The following is a 24599-nucleotide window of genomic DNA, read 5'->3' as shown; positions in this document are numbered from 1 at the left end:
TCATAAATATGAAAAAAGCAATGAATACAAAAACAAACTGCAATGAACACTTCTTTTGTCAGAGTTAAAATACCCTTTGTTTTAAGTTTTAGTTACAACTGTTGCAAGATTTGACGTGTCTTATTCATGATAAGGCCTCCATTTGGGACCTCAAATGACCTCTGAAGGCCAATTAGCTATTTCATTTCCTTAAAAAAAAAAAGACCTTCTTAGTGAGAAGTTTGGATCAGGTTACCGCAGCCTGCAAAGGTGGTTCATTTGCTGAGTCTGTAAAGGTCTCATGCAATCTTCTCTTCTCCAGACTCATGATTCAGCATCTGCAGTGCTCACAGCACTGGTACAGCTGACAGAAGCTTTGTTTCGTACAAATGCCAGGCAGCACTGTTCCCGTGCTTGATTTAGCATTTCTGTTCACTTTCCACAGCATTAACTTTTAGGGAGATTCAACAACCCCCCAGATGCAGCCTAAGGTGAGAACTGACAGACTAGTAAGAATAATATATGGAAGTTCTTAATCTAGGGCATAAAATTCAAAGGTTTGGAACGCACATCGAACTACAAACGTCCCAACTGTTAGTTGGACAGTTATAAATCCTGAGAAATGCCATGACCCCTGGGCAGTAATCTCAGTTCACACCACCTATGAATACTTGTTGAGAGGTTATCAGACTGACAAGCCCAGGTCTCCACACTGTGCAACCCAACAAACCCACACATGAAAAGTCCACTTCTGTGCCAGTGCTCATTAGCAATCAAAGAAAAAACCCAGTAATGTTTCCCCCCTTCTTTTGTTTCCCTGTTTGTGTCCCATTCCCATGGCACCCATGGACACCGCTTAGGCTCAATGGCACTCTGTGGCCTTCTTACAAATCAGAGTCTCTGGATGCAGCCATTCCAGGGATTTTCACCCTGACTGGTGGAGATCAACTGTGTTCCTTACATACAAGTAATCTCTCTCTCTTGTTTTAATCTAAACCCACTTTTCCTTATTGATCTTCCAGGAAGAGAACAGTTAACCTCCAAATGAAGGAAATCAAGCACCCCACTGCATTTATATTACAATGCTTGGTGGTCTTGAGAAGGCTTATGTGTCCTCTTTCCACTTCAATTTCTTCCTTTGAGCAACAGGAATAATAATACCCACCTCAGAGAATTGTTGTGAAGATGGAGAGGGAGAATGTTCCCGACATCTTCCTTTCCCCATCTGTCCTCTGTCCTTCTTGGGTACCAAAGTCCCTTGGACTAAACAGTCACTCTAACAGCCCACCCAGTCTGGTCATTCAATTTCTCTGCCCATAAGCCTAGTGCTGCCATGGAACTGGAGAGCTCTTGATACCGTTCACTTACGCAAGATACTGTATGTATAACCAAAACAATGATCATTTCTTTATTGGCTGGAGTCTCTAATGTTATCTCAAACATTTTAAAATTTTAATCAATTTCTCCTAAACTTATTTTAAATTTAAAAATAATAGCCTTGTATAAGAGGCCAGAGGATTTTAGTGAGATAGACAACAAAACAATGAAGTGTGCAATGAACAGTTCTATGATTAAGTATATTTATACTACAGGATGTCCATATGCTATTGACCATACCTTAGAGTACTGTGGTTTCCCATTTTCGTAGTGAATCTCCACATAATCAGAAGACAGCAAACCACTACAAAGGAAAGAAAATAGAGTGATTTCCACATCTGAGACACTTGGAGGTTTAAAAATAACCAGCTCAATAAATGGATGTGAGAGCCTTGTAAAGCACAAAGGGCTCCGGTCCACAGTAAGGACAGAACAGGTTATCATCAAGAGTCTCAAATGTTAACCAGCAACAAATCATTCCTCCGTCTGTTAAAAAAGATAAAATACAAATAATTTAAAGATGAACTCCTTTTATACACACATTCATCATTTGATTGATATATTAATATGGAACAAAGAAAAAGGCAGGTAACGGGAGAAGACAGGCTCTATATAAATCCCACAATTACGCTCTAAACAATTGGGATCTCAAAACAATCGTTGAGGAAGAGCACAGAGAAAAGACCAGATAGAAAATATTTCAGGCTTTTCAAGCCACAGGGTCTCTATAACAACTACTCAACTCTGCTGTTTTATCATATAAGTAGCCACAGGCAGTGCGGTTATGTTCCAACAACACCTCATTTAGGGACACTGAAATCTGAATTTCACATAATTTTCACCAGTCAGGAAATTTTTCTTCTTTAATTTTTTTCAACCATTTGAAAGTGTAAAAAACATTCTTAGCTTGAGGTCTGTACAAAAACAGGAATGCTGGATTTGGCCCACGGGCCATAGTTTGCTAACTCCTGGAATAAAGAATAACAGTTAAGAATATAGATTGTGAAGTCGGAGCGGGGTTTAAAACCTAGCCCAGCTCCTTGTTAGTAGTGTGACTGTGGGCAAGTTACCCAACTCAGCCTTTACATGAGTCACATGGAGACAACAAAGAGTGTGAATCTCATACACACCAAGAGGATTAAATGAAAGCATGCACATGAGAACTCAGCGCTGAGTATGTGCCCAGTAACGGGCATTGCGGCTGTCACTATTTTTAACTCAGCTTCTTCCAACACATTTCTCCCTATACAATGTGGGAAATAAGAAATATGTGCCTCCGAGGCAGCTCTGGATTGTTAGGACATCCGGGGTCCTGTCTGGGCTCTGCCACTAGAAATAATGATTATAAGAGATCACTCACATTGACTGAACACTTACTACATCCCAGCCACTGTTCTAAGGACTATAAAGGTAGAACTCATTTAACCCTAATGGTAACTGAAGGACAACAGTAGGTTCTACAATGAGCTGGATGTGTGCCCTGCATTTAGGCCTCCATCTCCTCTTCTGCAAAAGGGTTGGAGCAGACGATGCCTCAGGTCCCTCTCGCTCTGACATTCTATTTTCTATAATTCTGCCTAGTAGTAGGTTTTCTTATTAGGAAAACTTGACACTGCTTCTTTAACAGAAGGATGGGAGGACCCAATGATTTCACATCATTTTGAGAGCTGCACCCGATGTGGCTCTAAAATGACCCAGTGCGGAGGGCTGGAGGAGGCTTGGAGCCAGTCAACAGAATAACTGGGAGCCACGTGTGTGCCTGGTCCAGCCTGGCTTCCTGTGTGAGGAAAAGGACAACCTTTACATGGAAATAAAGCAGGTGGTTGTACCTTGGACAGGTTTTCCTACTGAAATGACTAATCAAATGTGTGTCTACTGATGATTCTACATTTGAAATAAATTATGGTACGTCTACTCATTCCCTTTTCAAAATCTCAATAATAGTAAAAGTAATGAGAGTTCTTAGCTCTCTAGACTTGAGAATACCTGAGAAGATACAGAAACGTCTTTCAGTTCTAGTTAATGAAGTCAGCACTGCGAATGTACGTAAACAGGGTTGTTGCTGGCAACATTTCTCTGAGGAATCTTTCTGCAACACCAAGAGGCAGGGAGGTGGCACTAACTGCATTTTAATTACCTCTCTCTACAGGTAATTCATTATTTTCAAAGTTCTCAACCACACCATCACTGGAGCATGTCTAACAGTTGAAAACAAGGTTATTTTAGACCCCAACTTTTGTTTGTAATTACAAAAGCAGATAAAAACATTCTAACCATTAACCACCAAATGGATAAAGGTCACTTTAATTATCGTATTTCTCTCTTTTCAAGGGCCTTTTCCCCACCATGGACATACCTATATCTAATATCTCACGCATTTGAGAATCTTTTTTTTTTTAACTTATTTATTTTATTTTATTTATTTTTGGCTGCGTTGGGTCCCACACAGGCTTTCTCTAGTAGTGGCGAGCGGGGGCTACTCTTCGTTGCGGTGCGCAGGCTTCTCATTGCAGTGTCTTCTCTTGTTGCAGAGCACAGGCTCCAGGCACATGGGCTTCAGTAGTTGTGGTGCGTGGGCTTCAGTAGTTGTGGCTCGCGGGCTCTAGAGCACAGGCTCAGTAGTTGTGGCGCAAGGGCTTAGTTGCTCCGTGGCATGCGGGATCTTCCCGGACCAGGGCTCGAACCCGTGTTCCCTGCATTGGCAGGTGGATTCTTAACCACTGTGCCACCAGGGAAGCCCTGAGAATCTTAAAGAAGAAAAATAGCTACTGTTCTAGGACAGACAGAGATAGACATAAGACCATATCTTCCCTTTCACAGAGACACTCTACTCTCCCACCTCCTATAAATAGCACCGCATCCCCATTTGCACCATCCTTCCCTCCTGTCTGACCATTCTTCCCTTAAAACTGTTTCTTTCACTTATCACAGTGTCCCCAGCACCTGGCATAACGTCTAGTGCATAGCAGATGCTTAATCAACATTTGCTGAGTGAGCAAACATCTTCCAACATCCACTATACGCCAGGCCCATACCATGTGCTGGGAAGTGGGGATGAAGAATGCAACTCTTGGGGCTTCCCTGGTGGCGCAGTGGTTGAGAGTCTGCCTGCCAATGCAGGGGACACGGGTTCGAGCCCTGGTCTGGGAAGATCCCACATGCTGCGGAGCAACTGGGCCCGTGAGCCACAATTGCTGAGCCTGCGCGTCTGGAGCCTGTGCCCCGCAACAGGAGAGGCCGCGATGGTGAGGGGCCCGTGCACGGCGATGAAGAGTGGCCCCCGCTTGCCACAACTAGAGAGAGCCCTCGCACAGAAACGAAGACCCAACACAGCCATAAATAAATAAGTAAAATTAAAAAAAAAAAAAAAGTAAAAAAAAAAAAAGAATGCAACTCTCTGAAACCAAAACTAAGCAAATCAGTACAAATGTATGAGATTCGCCATCTCATCCTAGAATATTATTTGTAATCTTCCTGAAAGTGAATTAATGTCAACTGAAATGTAATCTAATTACAAAAATCTTAACATAATTTTGAAATGAGACTTTTCAGTGAGGGGCAAGTAACACTGGAAAGGAAGAACTGAATAGCTAATTGTGTGGTGGCGTGTCTCCAGCTCCACCCTGCAGAAAAGGAACAGGTCATCTGTATCTCTGTAGGCCTGAAGATGAGTTGTCTGGCAATCTCCACCTGCAGATGTTCTCCAAGGCCCTTCCTCCACCTCTGCTCTCTGTAGTTTCCCTAGTAGAACTTCCTGTTGGAAATACAATGTTCTAACATGCCAATACTGATCTATTTAGCAATTATGGTCCCGAGTATAAACAGTCATTGTACCTTCTTGATCAGCCAGTTGGGTGTTTGGTTCTGAGTTGTCTGATAACTTGGGGGGACTGATGAAAAGGAATTTCTGAACATTCTAAGTTCTGAAATAAACATCCTTTTTCTAGTCATTTAAGTTACGGAAAAGCTATACACCCAGCTACTACAGTCCTTCTCATGCAGGTTATCTGGTGAAAGAGAGGTGGCCTTGGGAAGTAAGGAGATAAATGTAGGATGGAAGTTCAAAGCAAGGTGAAAGAGAGTGGAAGAATTGGAATAAGAAAATTCTCTTTTGATTATTGTTATGGAACCCTCTTGCTCACTGCCTTCATGGTGAATCTATATCACAAAGGTAGTGAAAAGAACTTGAACTAGACAATATGATTTTACTCAGCATATGAAGAACAAGTATAAGCACCTTAATGATGCTGAACTCCAAGAGCAGGAGAATGGCAAGACTATTAAAACATGGCAAATGAGCCAAGAGTCAGATCAATGAAGGGGACTGTGGCAGAAATAATGCTGCATATCCACCAAATCCCATTTCATCTTCCCCTTCCTAGAACAGTAAGACTATATTTCACAGCTTTCAGAGCAGTTAGGTTGGGGTCAAGAGATTGAATTTTGGCTCATGAGATATGGGGGGAAGTAATGTCTATTCTTCCAGTTTGACCATTAAAATCCATGCTTGATTATCCAAGCTCTCTCTTCCCTGGAACCCTGGCAGTCACATGCCTTGGAAGCCACATGCCCTAGATGGCATAGCTACAAGGTGAATGCAGCCTAGGTTCCTACATCCTGACTGGAGAAGAGCTTCCTAGGAAAGCCACTCAAATTGCATTAGACCATAATGTGGGTAAGAGACAAAATATTACAGTGTTAATTCTCAGATTTCATCTTTACTATTGAAACATGGTCTAAATGATTCTAATTCCAGCATCTTTCACAAAAAAAGTTTTAGAAATTTATGTTCAAAGAATTTCAGAGTCATCAGCAAATATACAAAGAGAACTTCTATAAGATCTAGGCATTGGAAAATCACACAAAGAGCGAAGTTTTGCCTATATAAATATTTGTTGGAGTCCTTGAGTTTGAGATTTATGTGTCTAATGAAAGAAGGTACATGAATAGTCAGGTGGTCAAAACTCCAAAAGTTTATATCTTACATTCCTCCAAGGAGGCTCATTATGAAAAAGCCAAGGATCTGAGTAATTGGAAAAGTAACTTACCAAGAATCCCTAGTGCCTGGAAAAGTCATTAACCAAGAAGAGTGAATGACTTCTAGTTTTTTGGAAGATAACTTGAATCCTTTACTTTAAAGAAAGAACTATATGCCTTCTTTCGGACAATCCCGGTCACGGCGAGCTGTGAGTGGGTTAATCAAACAAACTAAATTGTTCAGAATGGGATGACATAGAGAACAGGGCCTTGAGCTCTAAGGAAGACTACTAGGAATGGCAAACATTGGACCACAAGATGTAGTCATCTGCCCTCTTACCAATTTCTGTTGATTAAAGAGTCCAAGGATCTGGCTTGGTAACACATTCATTCATTTAGTGACAACAAATGCTGAGCACTATGGAGATTCTCAACTTCATGGGGCAGCAAGGATGACAGCGTTGGACAACGAAGCACCATGCCTGCCCCCTCTTCCCACTAGAAGCTTCACATTTTTCCTTTTATACACATAACTATTTTAATTCATTAAATAATTACTCTAAGTTGTAAAGAGGAGAGACACAGAATTTAAACTAGTACATTCATACAAGCAGAAGCTTGTAACTTTACTATTATCCTACTGTCCTTACACTGCTTTCCTTTTTGAACACAACAGACTTAAAAAGTAAGATGATTCTTCAACCACCACTTCTCTCAAGTCTTAAGAAAAAGTTAGACTCATCCCACCTAAAATAATTTGTATGCCAAAAGTTATTTCAGCTAGGAAATATACACTCCTTTGAGTGTAGACAATACAGTAAGAGTTTTAAAGCTGTGTTCAAAGATTGTAGACATGGAGAGGTTGAGATTTAAGAGAGTAGAAATGATACGTTAAATGGGTGAAAGTAATTATAGGTTGAATTGAGGCTTGGTGTTAAGTCAAACAAAGATGGTGTGGTAGGCAAGGGCTGGGGAATGTGGGCATATTTCATAGGAACAGAGCCGGAGGTGGAGACTACTCCTAGCACAGGCAGCTTGTAGAGATGTAAGCTTCTTTGAGGGTCACGACAGGAATTTAATGAGTTCCTAAACCACACAGGAGGTTGCAGTACTTTAATGTGTAGGCACTCATAAGTGATGGCCCATGCACCATAATACAGTGAAGAACACTCAAATATAATAAGAATAGGAAACATAGGCAGGGCTGCAAGTTAACAGGTAGGGCAGTAGAGAGAAGAGGAATTAGGGGAGAAATAAGGGATGAACTTGAGGTGATGTAAAAGCTGAGGACCCCCACCTGATCAGCCGATAAGAGGAGCCAATTATGAGTTCCCCTCTGAGGAAGTAGCATCAATAGAGACATTTTTAATTACACAAAAATAAAAGATGTCTAATTTCTCCTCCCCAGCTTTTAAGCCATACCACTTGAAGTGGCTAACACATTCCTAGCATGGCTGCCAGCATCTCTATAAGTATACCAGTAATTTTGAGATTCCTCTATGATAGAATTGTAGTTACTTTCACAAAAATGGGTAATTTTACCCCCATATGTCATGAAACAAAAACAATTTTAAACGCAGGGAAAACTGAATCCAAATAAAGATAGCATATCTTTTGAACACAGTTATGCATAACTGAAATGCTTTGGTGCACCATTTTCAAAGCTAATAATGAATATTATAGTTTGTTGAATATTGCTAATATAGGTTCTTTTCTGATCTGCCCAATATTTATTTATACTATTATCAAACAAGGCTTTACATGCAGTAAAATAGTAGAGAAATAGATATGGATCTATTATCAGTCTTGCCTTCTGGTAACTTTGTCTCGAAGAAAAAAACTCTCCTCCAAGTCTAGTTTTTGCCATCTCCCAGGACAAGAGCTCCCTACTTCTTTCATTTTTCAGTCTATAGAGAAAAAGTGTACATTTGTTTATACAGTGTCCATCCTTCCCAGGTATACATGAAATAGTCAAAAGCGTAAAAAGGAAATGAATGGGAAAACTACCAGAAATAATAAGAATTAAGTAAGATAGCCAGTTATAAGATATATATGCAAAAGCAAAATACATTTCTATGTGCACAAGCAAAAATAACCTAGAAATAATCCAGGGGGAAAGTTTCTACTAACAATGACAACAGTGGCAACAAATGTTATATATGTATTATGCATGCGGATATTTACACATATATGTATAGATGTACGTGTACTCTGTAACATTAATGTAATTCCAAACAAAATCTCAGAAAGTTTGTTTAACTTGATGAAATTATTCTAAAGTTCATCTTAAAGAATAAATGTTTATGACAACGCAAACATGTTTTTCAAAAGAGGAGTAACAATAGGACCTCATATTACTACTACAGTAAATGAAATACAGAGCACTGGCCTGATTAGATGGACAGCCCAAAGGACAGAACAGAAAGTCCAGAGATTCAAGTTCATATAAAAAATGTAACATATGAAAATAATGACATTTTAAATTGGTAAAGAAGAGAATAAATAGGTTTGGGACAAGTGACTAAACATTTTGGGCAAGTTAGATCCCTACATCAGATCTTATACCAAATAATAATATATGCTTTAAAGGAATGTATGTTTTAAAATAAACTTACTATAAAAATATAGTTGAATGTTAGGAAGCAGAGACCATTTTATGCATGATCTTAAACCCAGAAATAATTTTTAATAACCGATAAAACTACATAATTTTTTTTTAATTTCTATAAGTTAAATTTAAAAATACCATAAACAATTGCAAGGCAAACGAGAAAAAACAAGTATATGAAAAACACAGGGTTGCTATTTTTTGACATAAGGAGCCAAAAACAAATAAAAACAAACAACCCAATAGAACGTAGGCAAAGGACATGGGCAGATGATTCACAAAATATTATGTACAAAATGCAATTCACAGAAAAAAGAAAACAGAAATACTAACGGTGATCAATCATATACAAATCTACAATTGTATTAGTAATAAAACATCTGTAAATTAAAATAGCCATATGAGACCATTTTCCCCCATCAGCTCAGAAAATAAAAAATGAGTAATAGTAGCTAGATCTGGCAAGAGTGTAGAAAAATTGGCACTTCACACATTACTCTGGGGAAAATGAATTAATATGTCTTTCTAGGGGACAATTTACCAATAGCCATCAAGCCCTGAAAGCATGCTCACCTTAAATCCATAAGTTTTTATAATCTTATAAGAGCTACTTATAAAGGTTTCCTGAGGAAATAGCTAGACAAGAGCAAATAAACACACACACACACACACACACACAGACACACACACACACACACACAGCTATTCTCTGCAGGTGATGTAGATGCGAGTAGGTTTAAATGTGCTTTTACATAACAGATGCTTGGAAACATGGGAAAGATGTTCACATCATTCACTGAAAAAAGCTAATGGAGAATGTTATGATGTTGTCTGGTAACTTTTTAAAAGTATGTTTATACGTGTATATTCACATATAGAAAAAAAATCTGCGAAGATATACACACAAATATAATAGTAGGCTATTGCTTCCTGTAGAACTTTCAAAGGTTTTTATTTTCTTCCTTTTGTTTACCCATAATTCCTAAAGTTTTTACAATGAACATACTTTTGCCTTTTAAAATGAGAAACCACAATACAAGCTATACTTTTTTAAAGGAAGAGAAACATAGCTCTTTAGGAAGGGGATGAATTAATTAACTAATTAATTAATGACTAATTTCAGGCCCAGGAAAAGAAAAGAGTCACAGGCATTGACAACCACCACTAACCTCCCTGGGAGCAGTGGTCAGGCCCGGCTGCCTCCGTCCCCTCACATGGAGGTTGGGGTGAGGACAGAAAAAGAAACAAAATGCAATCCCCACCTCAAGGTGACTATAATCTCACAGCTAAAATAAGACAGGACAGCATGTACCCTAATATCATAAATAGTAAACCATCAAGCTGCCCCAAAGGGAAAATTAATTTCAACTAAGATGATCAGGAAAGCAGGGCCAGGGCAGGTTCAGGACAGAATAGAGACAGGGAAACACAGGCAGGAAAGAGCAGGTCACATAGACAGGAACCAGGGTGTGCAGCCAGGGAGGATATTCAGGGTACGGATAGAAGTCCAGTGGCCAGGGCATAAGTCACGGGCAGATGGTGCTTAAAAGGCAGGATTGGGACCAGGCAGTACACAGATTTAAGCAGAGGAGTTGGAACTTCTGAAGGAAAGGGCACCCTAGGACCAGGAACTCACACTTGGAATTGCTGAGAGTAAGCACTGCATTTGTGTCTTCAGAAGCTGCAAAGTCTTTAGGGCCTGAGGACCGAACACAGATATGGCTCTTTTACTGGGTCAATTAGAGCCATCTGCAAAGTAATTAATATTAGCAGCAGGAGAGAATGGCATGAGACCAGCAAAGACACTAAGAAAAGGCCTTTCCACATGTGAAAACCTGTAGATTTAACTTTCCTTCACTCATTCAATTAATGGCTGAAGACTGGATGAGAAGCAAAAAAAAAAAAAAACAGAAAACAATAAAATAGATGAAGGTTAGATAAAGAAATGATTTTTAACAAAAAGTAAAGATTATTTCATTTTTATTTAAAATTTCCATTTCTTTTTTTATTTGTATTAATGCAGTTAGTTTTATTTTTTAATTTTTAAATTTCTATACAATTTTTAAAGGTTACTTTCCACTTACAGTTATTAAAAATATGGGCTATATTCCCCATGTTGTACAACACATCCTTGAGTCTAGCTTACACCCAATAATGTGTACCTCCCACTCCCACACCCCTATGTTGACCCACCTTCCCACTGGTAACCACTAGTTTGTTCTCTGTATCTGTGAGCCTGCTTCTTTTGTGCTGTATTCACTAGTTTGTTGTATTTTTTAGCTTCCACATATAAGTGATACCATGCAGTATTTGTCTTTGTCTGACTTACTTCGTTAGCATAACGCCCTCCAAGTCTGTCCATGTTGCTGCAAATGGCAAAATTTCTTTAAATGTTTTTACTGTGAATTATAGATATTTGTCCTAAAATTTAGTTATGCAAATACTAGCGTGAACAGCGATTTTATGTTGTTTTAGTAAAGAGTAAGATTTTTGTAGAACAATTACAGTTGTCTTTTGTGTGCTCTCCTCCTCTCTTTTTACCCTACCAAGGAGGAGCCTAACCATTTCTTTCTCTTGTGTTGACACAGTCTGAGCATGTACGGTATCTGCTGGCTGAATTGAGACCCAAGGCCTCCACAGAACCTGCACGGCCCTATAAAGGAAAAGGCATTTGACGTTGTCATTTCTCTGCACTGATCAGAAACCAACATTCTGTGCAATCATGAGATCCTTCATACATAGAACACAGGGACCTTTAGAGATGATAACCGTGGTCCTTCTAAATACTAGATATGTTTATGAAATTATCAGAATGTAGCAATTAGAAACATAGCTCTGCAGTAATATCAACCCAGTACAGCAGCTAAGACCACCACATAGCAAGAAGAAGACGAGGAAGGAAAAGGAGAACTTCCTTGTGGTTTCTTCAAGACACTACAAAATTACTCTTATACAAAGTGACACCTATTTTTTAAATTAGCACTATAGAAAAATGATCTTCAAACTTCTGAGCACATTTCATGGCATCGAGAAATTATTCACTGGGCCTTTAATCGTTTAAAAAAAAAGTCATGACTTACCTAATTTCTCTAACCAAAGAGATTTTTTCATTCTTCCCAATTATGTACCATTTCAAAATAATGACAACAGATCTCTGAAAATTATAGAATTTATTGGAAAAACTACCACTAATTTGTAGCTTCTTTGGAAAGGGGATTTCTTCCAACTAGCATGGACTTTCCGATTCAGTATAGTTCATTCAAGTGTTAACAGGCCTTTTTCACTCTGCTCACTGTTATACCCTCAGTCAAGGAAGAATGCCTGAACTAAACAGGCACCCAGGAGCCATTTGTTGGTTGAATTAATGAATGAATAATTAATGAATGAACAGGTAACAGAAATCAGGAGATCCAACTCCTAACCTGACTCTTATTGCTTCTGAGTCCTTCGAGAAGTCCCTAACATTGTGGAACAAGTTTTCTCCCTTACAAAAACCAAGATTGTTGGATTATAGGATCTCTAAGGAAACTTCCAAGTCTAAAATAGTGAATGCATGACTGCCATCATCTCCTACCCTAAAAGTATAGCTGTGCTAAGCTGGGACTTGGGATTGTTAACACACACATATCATCTATAATATTTGGTACCTGCTTTATCAAATAATCAACTGTCTGTATATTGGGATGACTTCGGGCCAACTTCTCCAGAGTGGTGCTAAAAGAATGGTTGCATTCATGTTCCATATATACTGCAAAGAGCTGCTTTATAATTTTTTTTTCTAATTCTACATATTTCTATGTACCTCAACCAAAAAATAACACCTCAGTTTCCAAGAAGGAAAGTGATAAACTCTTCCTACAGATTAGATTAATAAAGAACAAAAAACTTTTACATAGAAATTAAACTGAGCCATGATCAAGATCTGCTAAAGCTACATTGTATTAACACCAACCTATTTAAGGGGTGTGTTGAAAATCAGACAACACAATTACAGTACTGTTACTTGATTGCAACTAAAAATAAGTCAAAAACTTAAAATCAACTATCATGCTTTATCATAAAGATATTGAAAACCAAAGAAAACAGGGAAAAATAAGAACTTATCCTGTGTAAGTTGCTTATGATAAGCAAATCTGATGACACCTGATGTCATTTTGAAAGACACGTATACAACAGTGACTACAGCTGTGTAATTTAATCTATTCCAGTTTTATTATATCGTCTGGACATTTTGCATAATACTAAAACTGAATTTTTATCTCTCAAAAGCTACCCAGATCATTAGTTATTTGCACTTGATTCTCTCTTAAAATTCACTTTAAATAATGTATAGACAGACACCTTCCTTCTATTTTAAGAAATATGATGTGCCAGTAATAAAATCAAGTCAGTGGTGGTAGAAAAAAGCAGAACAACAAATCTATAAATCAGAGTTTTAAGACAATTTCTGTAAATGGGCCTTTCCTCCAGCAAGACAACTTTTATTAAATTGTATTAAAATTTTAAGTCCAAGTATATAATCTTACCCACAGTCACCATTAAAGTGCCTCTCAATGTTTGGAGGAAAAGCAAAGCCTTTATAAGATTCTAGAAGCAGCCAAATCTCAGAGAGACTGACACAGAAAAAAGGAGAAACTATTCTATTTAGGTTCTTTCAGAGAAACTATTTTTAGTTTAATCCTAAAACCAGACATTTTTAGAACCCTGGTGGAAATTCTAACAATTAACTACGTGATCCATAGTGGCAAATTCACTGAGTATCAATAGTATATTCAAGGATCATGAGTACTTAGGGTTGGGGATGATGATGGGGAAGAAGAAAGATCCTAAGTGAACTGATTCACATCCAAGAAAGCCGTACCAAGGTTGGTAATTCATGACAGGGATAGAAAATGGAGTGGATTACCTTCAGAGAAAAATCCAGAAGCTAATAGTCTGGTAGAGTTAAAACTCTGGGCCAAGAGCATATTTAGGAGTTGAAATGCATACAGAGTCTAGAGATCACACCAGCATGTAAACAACAGATAAGCAAATGAGATTCTCCAAACTACCATCCCACAGAAATGGCAGGTACCATGTTGTATCCATAGCTCTTGGTATTGCCACCTACACAGAGGAAGCATCTAATCAAGTTCTGTGGCTGATGAGTCCACAAGCCAGGAAGCTCAGAAGAAACAAAAGACAAGATGGCACGTCACACTTTAGTCAGAGGAATCCTCAGGAACTCGAGGGTCCTACAAGCAGAGCTCAGCCCCCCAGGTAGGCAAGGTGAGGTCAGAGACAGTCCGTGGCAGAAGCAACAAGAAAACTGAGACTCAGGCTACTTTCTGTCTGCCTGGTTTTTTTTTTTAATTAATTAATTAATTTATTTATAATTAATTTATTTTTAAAATTTATTTATTTATTTATTTGGCTACTTTGGGTCTTTGTTGCTGTGCACCGGCTTTCTCTAGTTTCAGTGAGCAGGGGCTACTCTTCATTGCGGTGTGCGGACTTATTGCAGTGGCTTCTCTTGTTGTGGAGCGCAGGCTTCAGTAGTTGTGGCACACAGGCTCAGTAGTTGTGGCTCAAGGGCTCCAGAGCGCAGACTCAGTAATTGTGGCACACGGGCTTAGTTGCTCCGCAGCATGTGGGATCTTGCCGGACCAGGGCTCGAATCTGCGTCCCCTGCATTGGCAGGCAGATTCTTAACCACTGCGCTACCAGGGAAGTCCATGTCTCTATCTTTTACAGCTAGGTATCCATGAAGTCAAAAGTCAATCCCAGGTAGTCAGCCCATGAAGAGTGGAAATATATGGCTGAAAGAAGAATTAAGGATGAAAGCAGATGTGATTGTAAGATTACTCTAAGAGCAGTGTTGTTTACTATTTCAACACCTATCTAGAGCTTTATGAAAGGGGTGTGCGTGTGTGTGTGTGTGTGTGTGTAATTTCTTAATGGGCTATCCACAACAAACAGTAAGACATGGAAATGCCGCAAGTATATATATCCTCAAGGACCAAGAGTCAACAAGATAAGGAGAAGTTGTGTACTCTCAATATGATAGACCAAGATAGGAAATTTCTAATTCTTCTTTATAACATCAGACGAGGGTATGTTGCATGACAGTCCACTGAATATTTTCATGACATATGTTTGAACCTTTCATGTTACTCTAATTCTAATTTCAGTAAGACAGCATGAATAGCTGAACCCTTTCAAGAGTGTTAATTCTCCTTACAATCTTAAACTAATTTTTCTTTTACAAAATGCAAGAAATAAACATGCATCCACATTTTCTTTATTTTCTTCTGAAAACTCGATTGTGATTATTCATTATTACTATTTTGCTTTTTGTGTGTGTAAAAAAAACCCCAAGTGCTTCCCTGGTGGTGCAGTGGTTGAGAATCCGCCTGCCAATGCAGGGGACACAGGTTCGAGCCCTGGTCTGGGAGGATCCCACATGCCGCGGAGCGACTGGGCCCGTGAGCCACAACTACTGAGCCTGCGCGTCTGGAGCCTGTGCTCCGCAACAAGAGAGGCCGCGATGGTGAGAGGCCCGCGCACCGCGATGAAGGGTGGCCCCCGCTCGCCGCAACTAGAGAAAGACCTTGCACAGAAACGAAGACCCAACACAGGCAAAAAATAAATTAATTAATTAATTAATTAAAAAAAAAAAAAACCAAACCAAATCTCCTACACAGGCTTTAGGATGAGCAGTTTCCTGGGTGGGGGATGGGATGGAGAAAATGTTTTGGTGAAGGGACACACAGAGAGCTTCTAAGACACTAGCCATGTTCTATTTCAACCCGGATGGTGGGCATTATACGAATATCTATTTTATTATTCTTCTTTAAACTATAAAAATATATTTTCATTCCTTTATGTGTACAGTTTATAATTTTAGTAAAATAAAGAAAAAGGAATCCAAAATATCTATAAGTAATAAAAACAGAAGAGCCTAGTCCAATTCTGACATTGAAAAATTTGAGTATGAGACAACTTGAGCCAGAAATGGCCCAAGGAAAAGGCACCTGGAATTAGAAAGTTATCACGACTAAGACCAGAGGGGAAAAAGACTTTAAAGAACAAGTGGGAGGTGAAAAGCACAGAGAGAAGAAAAGGCAACTTTCTCCTTCTCTAAAAATAGCAGGCTTATTAGGCCACTTTTAGAGCCAGTGTTCACGTGGGAGTCCATTTCTATTAAAAGAATAAAACTTAGAAAGGGAAAAGAAGTTCCTGGAGGATACCAAAGTATGGAAAAGAAAAGTTCAGAAATGTAACAAAATGTAATAGACCAGACAGAATTTGAACTATATATGACTTTATAATCCAAATATTTAACTCTCAGACTAAAGAGCTAAAGGAACAGAAAATGAGAGGGTGAGGCAAAGAAAATCCTTCCACGCACTCATTTTCTGCGGAACTACACTTAAAAAGTGAAGAGTGTGTGTGGTATAAGGTTAAGTAAACCTTATAGAGAGCACTGCCATGGCAAATGACTGCTTTCCAAATAAAGTGGCAAAAGATACCATCCTATACCCTTCACTGAAATACTCAAACTTAAATTTAACTTTAAAAAAATCCTCATTTTCAATCACCAAGACTAACATCGCTGGAAAACATCAATCTCAGTTGTTCTGATAATCATTTACAATCACATTTATGAATTCGTAATGCCAACAGTATCTTCCCGTTCTCACTCCCACATTCTCCTATTGTTTAAAAGACTTATCTGTACACAGGAAGGTGGAATTTATGGATGACAACACCAACAGTGGGTCCGAGAACAAGCAAGACCTGTGTCACAGCTATACGAAGCCCTACTCATGTTACACAATACAAGCCACTTCTAGACGTTTTATGCTCAACAAGATAAAATCTTCTCCAGAGTTCCTATTTTTCATCAAAGACAATGTATTACAGTGTTAGACATTTAAAACATCCAATAATTCTAAAAAAGGTTATTCGAGGAGTGTTTTCACAGGCACGCTCTGAGGGTCAAATAAGTATCTCTATTTTTATACCCAATTTTTTAAATCCTAGGGCCATGTAATGGCACTTAACAGCCTTTTTGGATGACTAAGAATATCTAAAACCAGAGAACAGTTTTGAGATGACTAATAACTTAAATACCCACACTAAACTTCAACCCCAAATCAGAAAGGATGAGTGAAGTAATAACATAATGAGGCTTTTCCCCTTTTTTCCATGCCTCAGGCGCAATCATTCCTATAATTCTTAACTAGAAAAGAATTTTAGTTTGCTTATCCTTTAAGAGGATATTAAACAGCTTGTACAAAAAACTGAAAGATAATTCTCATTTTTTATCCCATAAGCTCAGATAACAAGCATGTGGATATCAGTTCTCTTTAGCTCTTTTATCTGGGTTCTAGGCATTGCATCATTTTCTAAAGTTGCCTAAATTCTACCACAGGTGTCACTGAAACAAACCCCAAACCCCAGTCATTTCCACCTAGTGTTGGATAACTCAGTGAAAGTTCCTAGTTAATAGACCCTCACTGTTACTAAGTCATCCATTCTACAAATTCTACAAATTCACTATAAATCCATTCTACAAATTCACTATAAATACCTAAGAGAAATACATGATGGTCAAAATACTTCCAAAGACTGAAAATGTTCCCCTTCCTTCCCACTTTCCGTCTTAGACTATCATTGATTTTTTTTTCCATGTTCATATTCCTTACAAGGATTACAAACTCCTCATAAATGACAACAGAAGAATAAAAATTAGAGGAACAAAAAACTACTGCATTTCCCTATAAAGAGAAATGGTCCTAATTTCAAGCTACTAGAAACTATGAAGCTAAATACTGGGAAATCTGAGCCAACATACCTCTTCCCAGAATTTGAATAGGTCAGAGCAAAAATTTCATATCCAGCCCAGTTATTCTTCAAGTATAAGATTAATAAATATTTTTAAGCATTCAGGAACTCATGAAATCTATCTTGCACTTATACTCTTCAATTAATTCCGGTCAAGCAAAATACAAATAATCCAGGAAGAATGGAGAAACCATGGTAAAAGGACTCACAGTGGGTGCTGAATCCCTTAAGTAAAGAACGAATGCTTATTATGGAAATTGTGGTTACTGAGCAAAATGCAAATGTTATACACCTTGACGATGTAAAAAGTATTATAACTAACAGGTGAGGAAGGAAAGTGGAAAAAGTATAAGTGTGTTCATTTTACCTTCATTCAAATATACGATCTAGTTGAAATAAGTCTTTTCTTTTTTTTTTCTTTGATGACTCCAAACAACGTTATTCACAACTTTGGTAAGACATTTTTAGCAAGTAACATTTCTTGTTATGAAGAAATATTCATCTGACTTTCATAAATCTCTTTAATTTCACTTGTTTTCTTTTCTTTTGTTAAATTTAGTATTCATTATATTTGCATTTTGTTAAGTGTAGTCATTTATATTTAAAATATTATTATAATATAACACCATTTTTGCAAACTATCTATCACACCTTCTATCTGTATGCATAGAGAGTTCACGAAATAGAGTGTACAAATAATAGTAATGGTTACTTCTGAATGGTAATTTTTAACTTTTCCTTTGCACTTATTTTGTACTGACTTTAAATTTTATAATGAGCAGTATCATTTGATGAAAACAACAAAATATTTTCATCAGAAAACTGCTTTTGATATAACAGCTACTCTTCTATGTCTCAGAAGTACAAAGATTTCTGACAGTGAAGTGGAAACTAACTGAAACATTCACCATTAGCTGCTTCTCATATGGTAGTTGGGTAACAGCACACCTGTAGCTTCAGTGTGGAGGATTAAGAGGTAACAGGGGAGATCCATCACTTGGGATAGCCATTACTTCATCATGGCAAGCTGCCATTTTAATGAACTCCTGCTTCAGGATGGAAATCAATTAATACAGCTTTGCCAGCAATCTCAGAGAGAAAAGGTGAGAGAATTATCTGCAGGGCTACTAAGGTGCTTTTTTTTTTTTTTTTTTTTGTAGATAACCAATGCATGTTTATTGAAGCAAAGGAGGAAGTACAAGAGGCCCTGGCTATAGGGAACTTTGCTACTTAGAGGGAGAGTTACACTTCTCTAGCTAATTTTCTTTTTTTAACATCTTTATTGGAGTATAATTGCTTTACAATGGTGTGTTAGTTTCTGCAGTATAACAAAGTGAATGAGCTATATGTATACATATATCCCCATATCCCCTCCCTCTTTTGTCTCCCTCCCACCCTCCCTATCCCACCCCTCTAGGCGGTCACAAAGCACTGAGCTGATCTCCCTGTACTATGCGGCTGCTTCCCACTAGCTATCTGTTTTACATTTGGTAGTGTATATATGTCCATACCACTCTCTCACTTCGTCCCAGCTTACCCTTACCCCTCCCCGTGTCCTCAAGTCCATTCTCTACGTCTGTGTCTTTATTCCTGTCCTGCCCCTAAGTTCATCAGAACCCTTTCTTTTTCTTTTTTTAGATTCCATATATATCTGTAAGCATATGGTATTTGTTTTTCTCTGGACCCTCCATACTTTTCTCCACAGTGGCTGTATCAATTTACATTCCCACCAACAGTGCAAGAGGGTTCCCTTTTCTCCACACCCTCTCCAGCATTTATTGTTTGTAGATTTTTTGATGATGGCCATTCTGACCGGTGTGAGGTGATATACTCACAAAAGGTGCTTTTGTTACAAGTCTATGTTGTCACTGACTTCTCAGAAATAAGACACGATCTTTACTATCAAATACAAAATGCTTACGTCAGCACCTGGAACTTGCTAGTGCCTGCTAACATCTACCTTAATTAAGTGCCATCTAAAAAGCAGAAGGCTTTACTGAGCCCTTTTCTAAGTACTGTTGGGGAAGTAATTTAAAAATGAACTAGGCAATTAAAAAAAAAAGAAAAAAGTTATCTTTTTATCTCTTCTTCTCCGTTCCCTCCCTACCCTCACCTCCACTGGAAAACAGACCTAGTAATGAAGGAAGCCCAGGCAGGCCGTACCGTGATCACTGCCCTGCAGATCTGTGCTCTATAATCACTGTCTGTTCCCAGCTTACAAAAATAAAGGCTGGAATAAAGTCTACCTGGAAAAAAGGGCACTCCTGAAAAGTTTAAAGACACCCACAAATGTAAAAGCATGTTTGCATTTTTTATATCAGCGAGACCAAACACAAGCATGAAACTATGACTTTAAAATACACAGCACTGGAATTCAGACAAAATATCATTAAGAAAAGTGCATTTTCGAATGAAGCCCTTGGGAAAACTTCATACAGTAAATCCTATCAGGCAAGGATCTGACTACAACTTGTCATCCAGAACGCCATGACTTTGTCAACTGTCAAAACTTTAAATACACTTTCTTCTTGTTAAAAAAAAAAAATAGCCCTGCCTTTATTTCTAACTATGGCAATGCTGAAAAGCAAGAGTCCTTAAATAGATGTGAATTTCCTTTTATTGCAAGATAATGTATAATCCCACAATATTTTTCAGGTCCCCTGAACACCTTTTTACTTTTTTTAAAAATGATTTCAGCCATCCTATCCTCTTTCATTTATACGTCTAGGTTTAGAGAATCATTAATTTTGACAAATGTCTATCTTTCTGTGTCAAAATACAAGTATGGTTGACTGGAAAACAAAATTTTTCTCATTCCACTTAGACAAAACTAAGGGACATAACGACACATCTGTTAAAGACAAAAAAGTTGTTTTGTCAGTAACAGAGAAGTTAAAAAAATTTTTTCCAGTTGATAATAAAACATAGGAGGCTTTATCCTGCCAACAGCAAACATCTGTAAAAATAAAGAGAGTGGATCTCAACACTAAGACAAAATTCAAATGCAGGTAGCCTGTTTACCTGGAAATGCAAATATAGATTCAAGCTGTAACTGAGGAAAAGTTAGAAAGAGCAAAGGCTGGAAAGTGGAAACATAGGAATATTAAGCTGTATGATAGCTTGTGTTGTGAGTAGGTGAGGTAGCCCTGGAGAAAGAGTCCTGATTGAAGTTCTCTTCTACCTAGCAAAAACACCAACCACTTGGTGAACGTCAGGAACAGAGGCTTCATTTAAGACCATCCATTTCACTTTTCAGCTGAAATTACTACTCTTTGTGTCCTCCCTCTCCCTCTTTATTCCCCCCACCATCCTGCCTTCTCTGGGCTCAGCATGTGGTAACGAATCTATTCCTATAAGCTCTTTCCTCTGAAAAACTTGCTCAAATATAACAAAGAATCACCATGTAGATAAAGACCACTGTCTTGTAAAGACTGTAGTGGTGAAAAAGAATGCATGGTTTGTCTACAGTCTTAGTAAGAAATTCAAAACAACCTGGTGACCCCCCTGAGAGTCAGATGTTAATTCAGGGGAAAGAAATGATGCTATCTTGTAAGAGAACTCTAAATGTTAAATCTAACCCTTCTTAATGTAATGATCCATTTTATAAAATGTCAACACACAAGTAAATTGAAGCCAGACGTTCCCAGGAATCAGTGTAAATCTGAGTTGCCCCACAAGATACCCAAACTCTCTCTCTCAAGGAAAGTAAAAAGCTGGGTGAAAATCTAGATTTCCTTACAGCTAAATGGGGTTACCTCTCTAGAGAGAAAATGGAGCTCTAGAGCTAAAATGGGGATTAAATCCCAGGGTTACCACTAACTAACTAGATGTGTGATTTTAACATGCAACACCTGTCTAAAATATGATACAAACAAACTTATCTACAAAACAGAAATAAACTCACAGATATAGAGAACAGACTTGTGGTTGCCAAGGGGGAAGGGGATAGGGGAGGGAAGGATTGGGAGTTTGGGATTAGCAGAAGCAAACTATTATATATATAGGATGGATAAACAACAAGGTCCTACTGTATAGCACAAGGAACTATATTCAATATCTTGTGATAAACCATAATGGAAAAGAATATGAAAAAGAATATACATATATGTATAAATGAGTCATAAAAGAAATTAACACAACATTGTAAATCAACTATAGTAAATTTTTTTTTAAATGTGCAACACCTAACTTCTCTGTGCCTCAGTTTCACCATCTATAGAGGGTGGGTAATAATGTACCCATCACTTGGGTTATCGTGAAGATTAAATGAGTCAGTTCACATATGACACTCTGAACTGCAGCACACCCTGGAAGTGATCAGCAAGTCATTTATTATTGTCATTTTTGCCTGAATTCCAGTTCCTACTAACTTAGTCTGTCTGGTTTAAAATTTTTATCCCTTTGCTGATAATTCTGGAGGTGAAAACCAGATCTAAACCATTGTTGTTAGAAGCCTTAGTTTGCAAATATATACCCACTTGCAAATTCAGTCACTGGGAGGCTTGGTAGTCCCTTCTTTGTTCTGCAAGCCACCTGGCTCTACCAAGGTCAGGAGAGGAAACTTTATGGGAATCAAGTCTGGTATTTAATACCTCAAAACCTACCTTCTCAGTCCCAGAATCCTCATCAAATTTCTGATACACTCATTCTTTCTTCTACTTTACCTGTGCTATTTAAATAATTTGAAATATTTAGGTACAGAGTGTACGGTTGAATAATATCATGTATATAATCCATAGTCATATATGTAAGAGCCCTACAGGCAATGCCCTCCATATTGGGAAAGGAGAATGACAAGAGCCAGAAGTTATGGGTCCTGGGACTCAACGTATACCAGGGTCACCTTGGGCAAAACAGCTTATTTTTGAATTTCAGGGTCTTCATCTGTAAGCGGTGAAATTGGGTGCAAACTCTGTGACTCTACAAAGTATGTATCAAATTGATACATACGCTTCTACAGTTATTCTGTTATAAAGTAAAATAATACCCCTTATTTTCCTCAGATTCATGATACTCTTAACCACCTGGAATGTGGCCAGCATGCAGAACACAAAGCAAAAAGGCTTACTGAGTCTTTGAAATCACTATTTTAAAGGCAGGGTATCTCTTACACATGGCTAAAGGAGACCTCAAGTCTTTATTCAAGGTTACTAACTTTTATATAAAATGCTAATAATTTTGGTTATTTCTTATTCTGGCTGTAACATATGAAAAACAATAAATTAGTAAGACCTGGGCTAAAATGGCAGGTTCACTGAGAGAAAAAGCTACAGCCTACAGCAGGAAACCAGACAGAATACCTATTATATTGCTGGTCAGGCAAGCAAAACAATAACCTTGCATATTGTTCTAAAGTTAAATTACATCTAAAATATATCCTATCAAAGAAACAGGAAGATATGTTACCCATTTTAGAAGAATTCTTTCAAAAATAACTCTTTTTTTGAAGTTTAGCATGCCAAGGAACAAACTTTAGTTATCTGGAAAACCCACTTTGTGTGGAACAATCCATTCCCTAGCAACCTTGTGTAAATGAAGTTTCACAATCTAAGACCTTTAAAAATAGTCTTTTATAGGTTTTAGGTGATGGGGAAAAAAATAGGTCAAAATTTACATAGTTTCAGCATACACAGTTGTGTAAGTGAAGTGGTCATCATTTTGAATGGTTTTTAAATAGAACCTTACTGTAGTTTTCAGTCAAGTACTTCCATGAATAGCAAAATAGAAAATAAGGGACTGTTTAGAAACCCTTACACCAGCCATCAAAAAGGCCAAGACTAAAGTCAACTTATGACAGAATATTTTCAAAAGATTCTTAATGGTCAGGAAACAGAAATATGTACTTTACTGAAGGAACTGAACACCTGTTAAGTGTCTATTATATACACTGGTCTCTTTCACAGACGGCAACTTGGTTAGTCCTCCCATCAATTTCAGTTCAGTTTAATAAACTGAGGCTCAGAATAGTTCTGGGATTTCCCCAAGTTGCAGAATCAGAATGCAAATCAAAACATTTAGCTATAAATCTAAAGCATACTTTCCACCATACCACACTACTAATTCACTCATCACACAAATATTGACTGCATCTCTACTGCATGCCAGGCAAGGTTCTAGGTGCTAATGGACCATGTATTCCTTCGTCCCTCTTCCTTTTCTCACCTCTTATCTCCTCTCGTCCAACTTTCAGACAGGTGCCTTTTTATCTCATCTACTGTAAGAAGTCATATACATAAACTTTTCTTCTTATGCCACAGGTACAGGCGCTCTCTTGGCATATGGTATGACCCTTGACTTTAAGTAAATATGAATCCAATTCTACAAAGTGAATATGCTTCTCCTTTTAAATTATGCTAGTTTTTCAAATTAACACCATGACAACATCAGACAACACTGTGCACTAGAAGAGTAAAAGTCCGTTTCCCGAAGGATCACAGTGGCCTGACCAAATTCATGAATCCCAAGGGAAGTAATTTATACAGGAGATACTGCTTCACCTCATAAGGTTTAATCTTATACTTCTGAAATCATTAACCAATAAAAACAAGCAAACAGTTTCCCAACATACAGAAAATAACTACGCCTGGAGGGAAAAAAAAATCACTTAATCCATCCCACAAATGAATGGGATGATCTACTGAGCATCAGGCCTTGCTTAAGAGTAGACTAGTGCAGCCTTTCTTCAGGGTAACTCTGCAGTACTTCATCAAATTATGTATAAACCTGTCTACAATGTATGATCCGGCATCCTCCTCCTGGGTACATGCACCAGAGAAATTCTTACACAGGTCCATGGGCAATGGGTCCACAGGTCCATTACAACCTGGCT

The 24599-nt window shown here is 38.0% G+C and overlaps 1 protein-coding gene across 1 annotated transcript in view; it reads right to left on the bottom strand.

The window, feature by feature from the left end:
* Positions 1–24599, bottom strand: part of ADAM23 (ADAM metallopeptidase domain 23) — a 161177-nt gene that overhangs the window by 71919 nt on the left and 64659 nt on the right. The window contains exon 4 of the mRNA XM_059927367.1: positions 1597–1660. Within this exon, the coding sequence (XP_059783350.1) occupies positions 1597–1660 (64 nt within the window). The remainder of the gene's footprint in view (positions 1–1596; positions 1661–24599) is intronic.

The sequence above is a fragment of the Balaenoptera ricei genome, chromosome 7 (genome assembly GCF_028023285.1).
Source record: "Balaenoptera ricei isolate mBalRic1 chromosome 7, mBalRic1.hap2, whole genome shotgun sequence".
In the NCBI taxonomy this organism is placed as follows: domain Eukaryota; kingdom Metazoa; phylum Chordata; class Mammalia; order Artiodactyla; family Balaenopteridae; genus Balaenoptera; species Balaenoptera ricei.
This window is presented reverse-complemented; position numbering and strand designations above follow the sequence as displayed.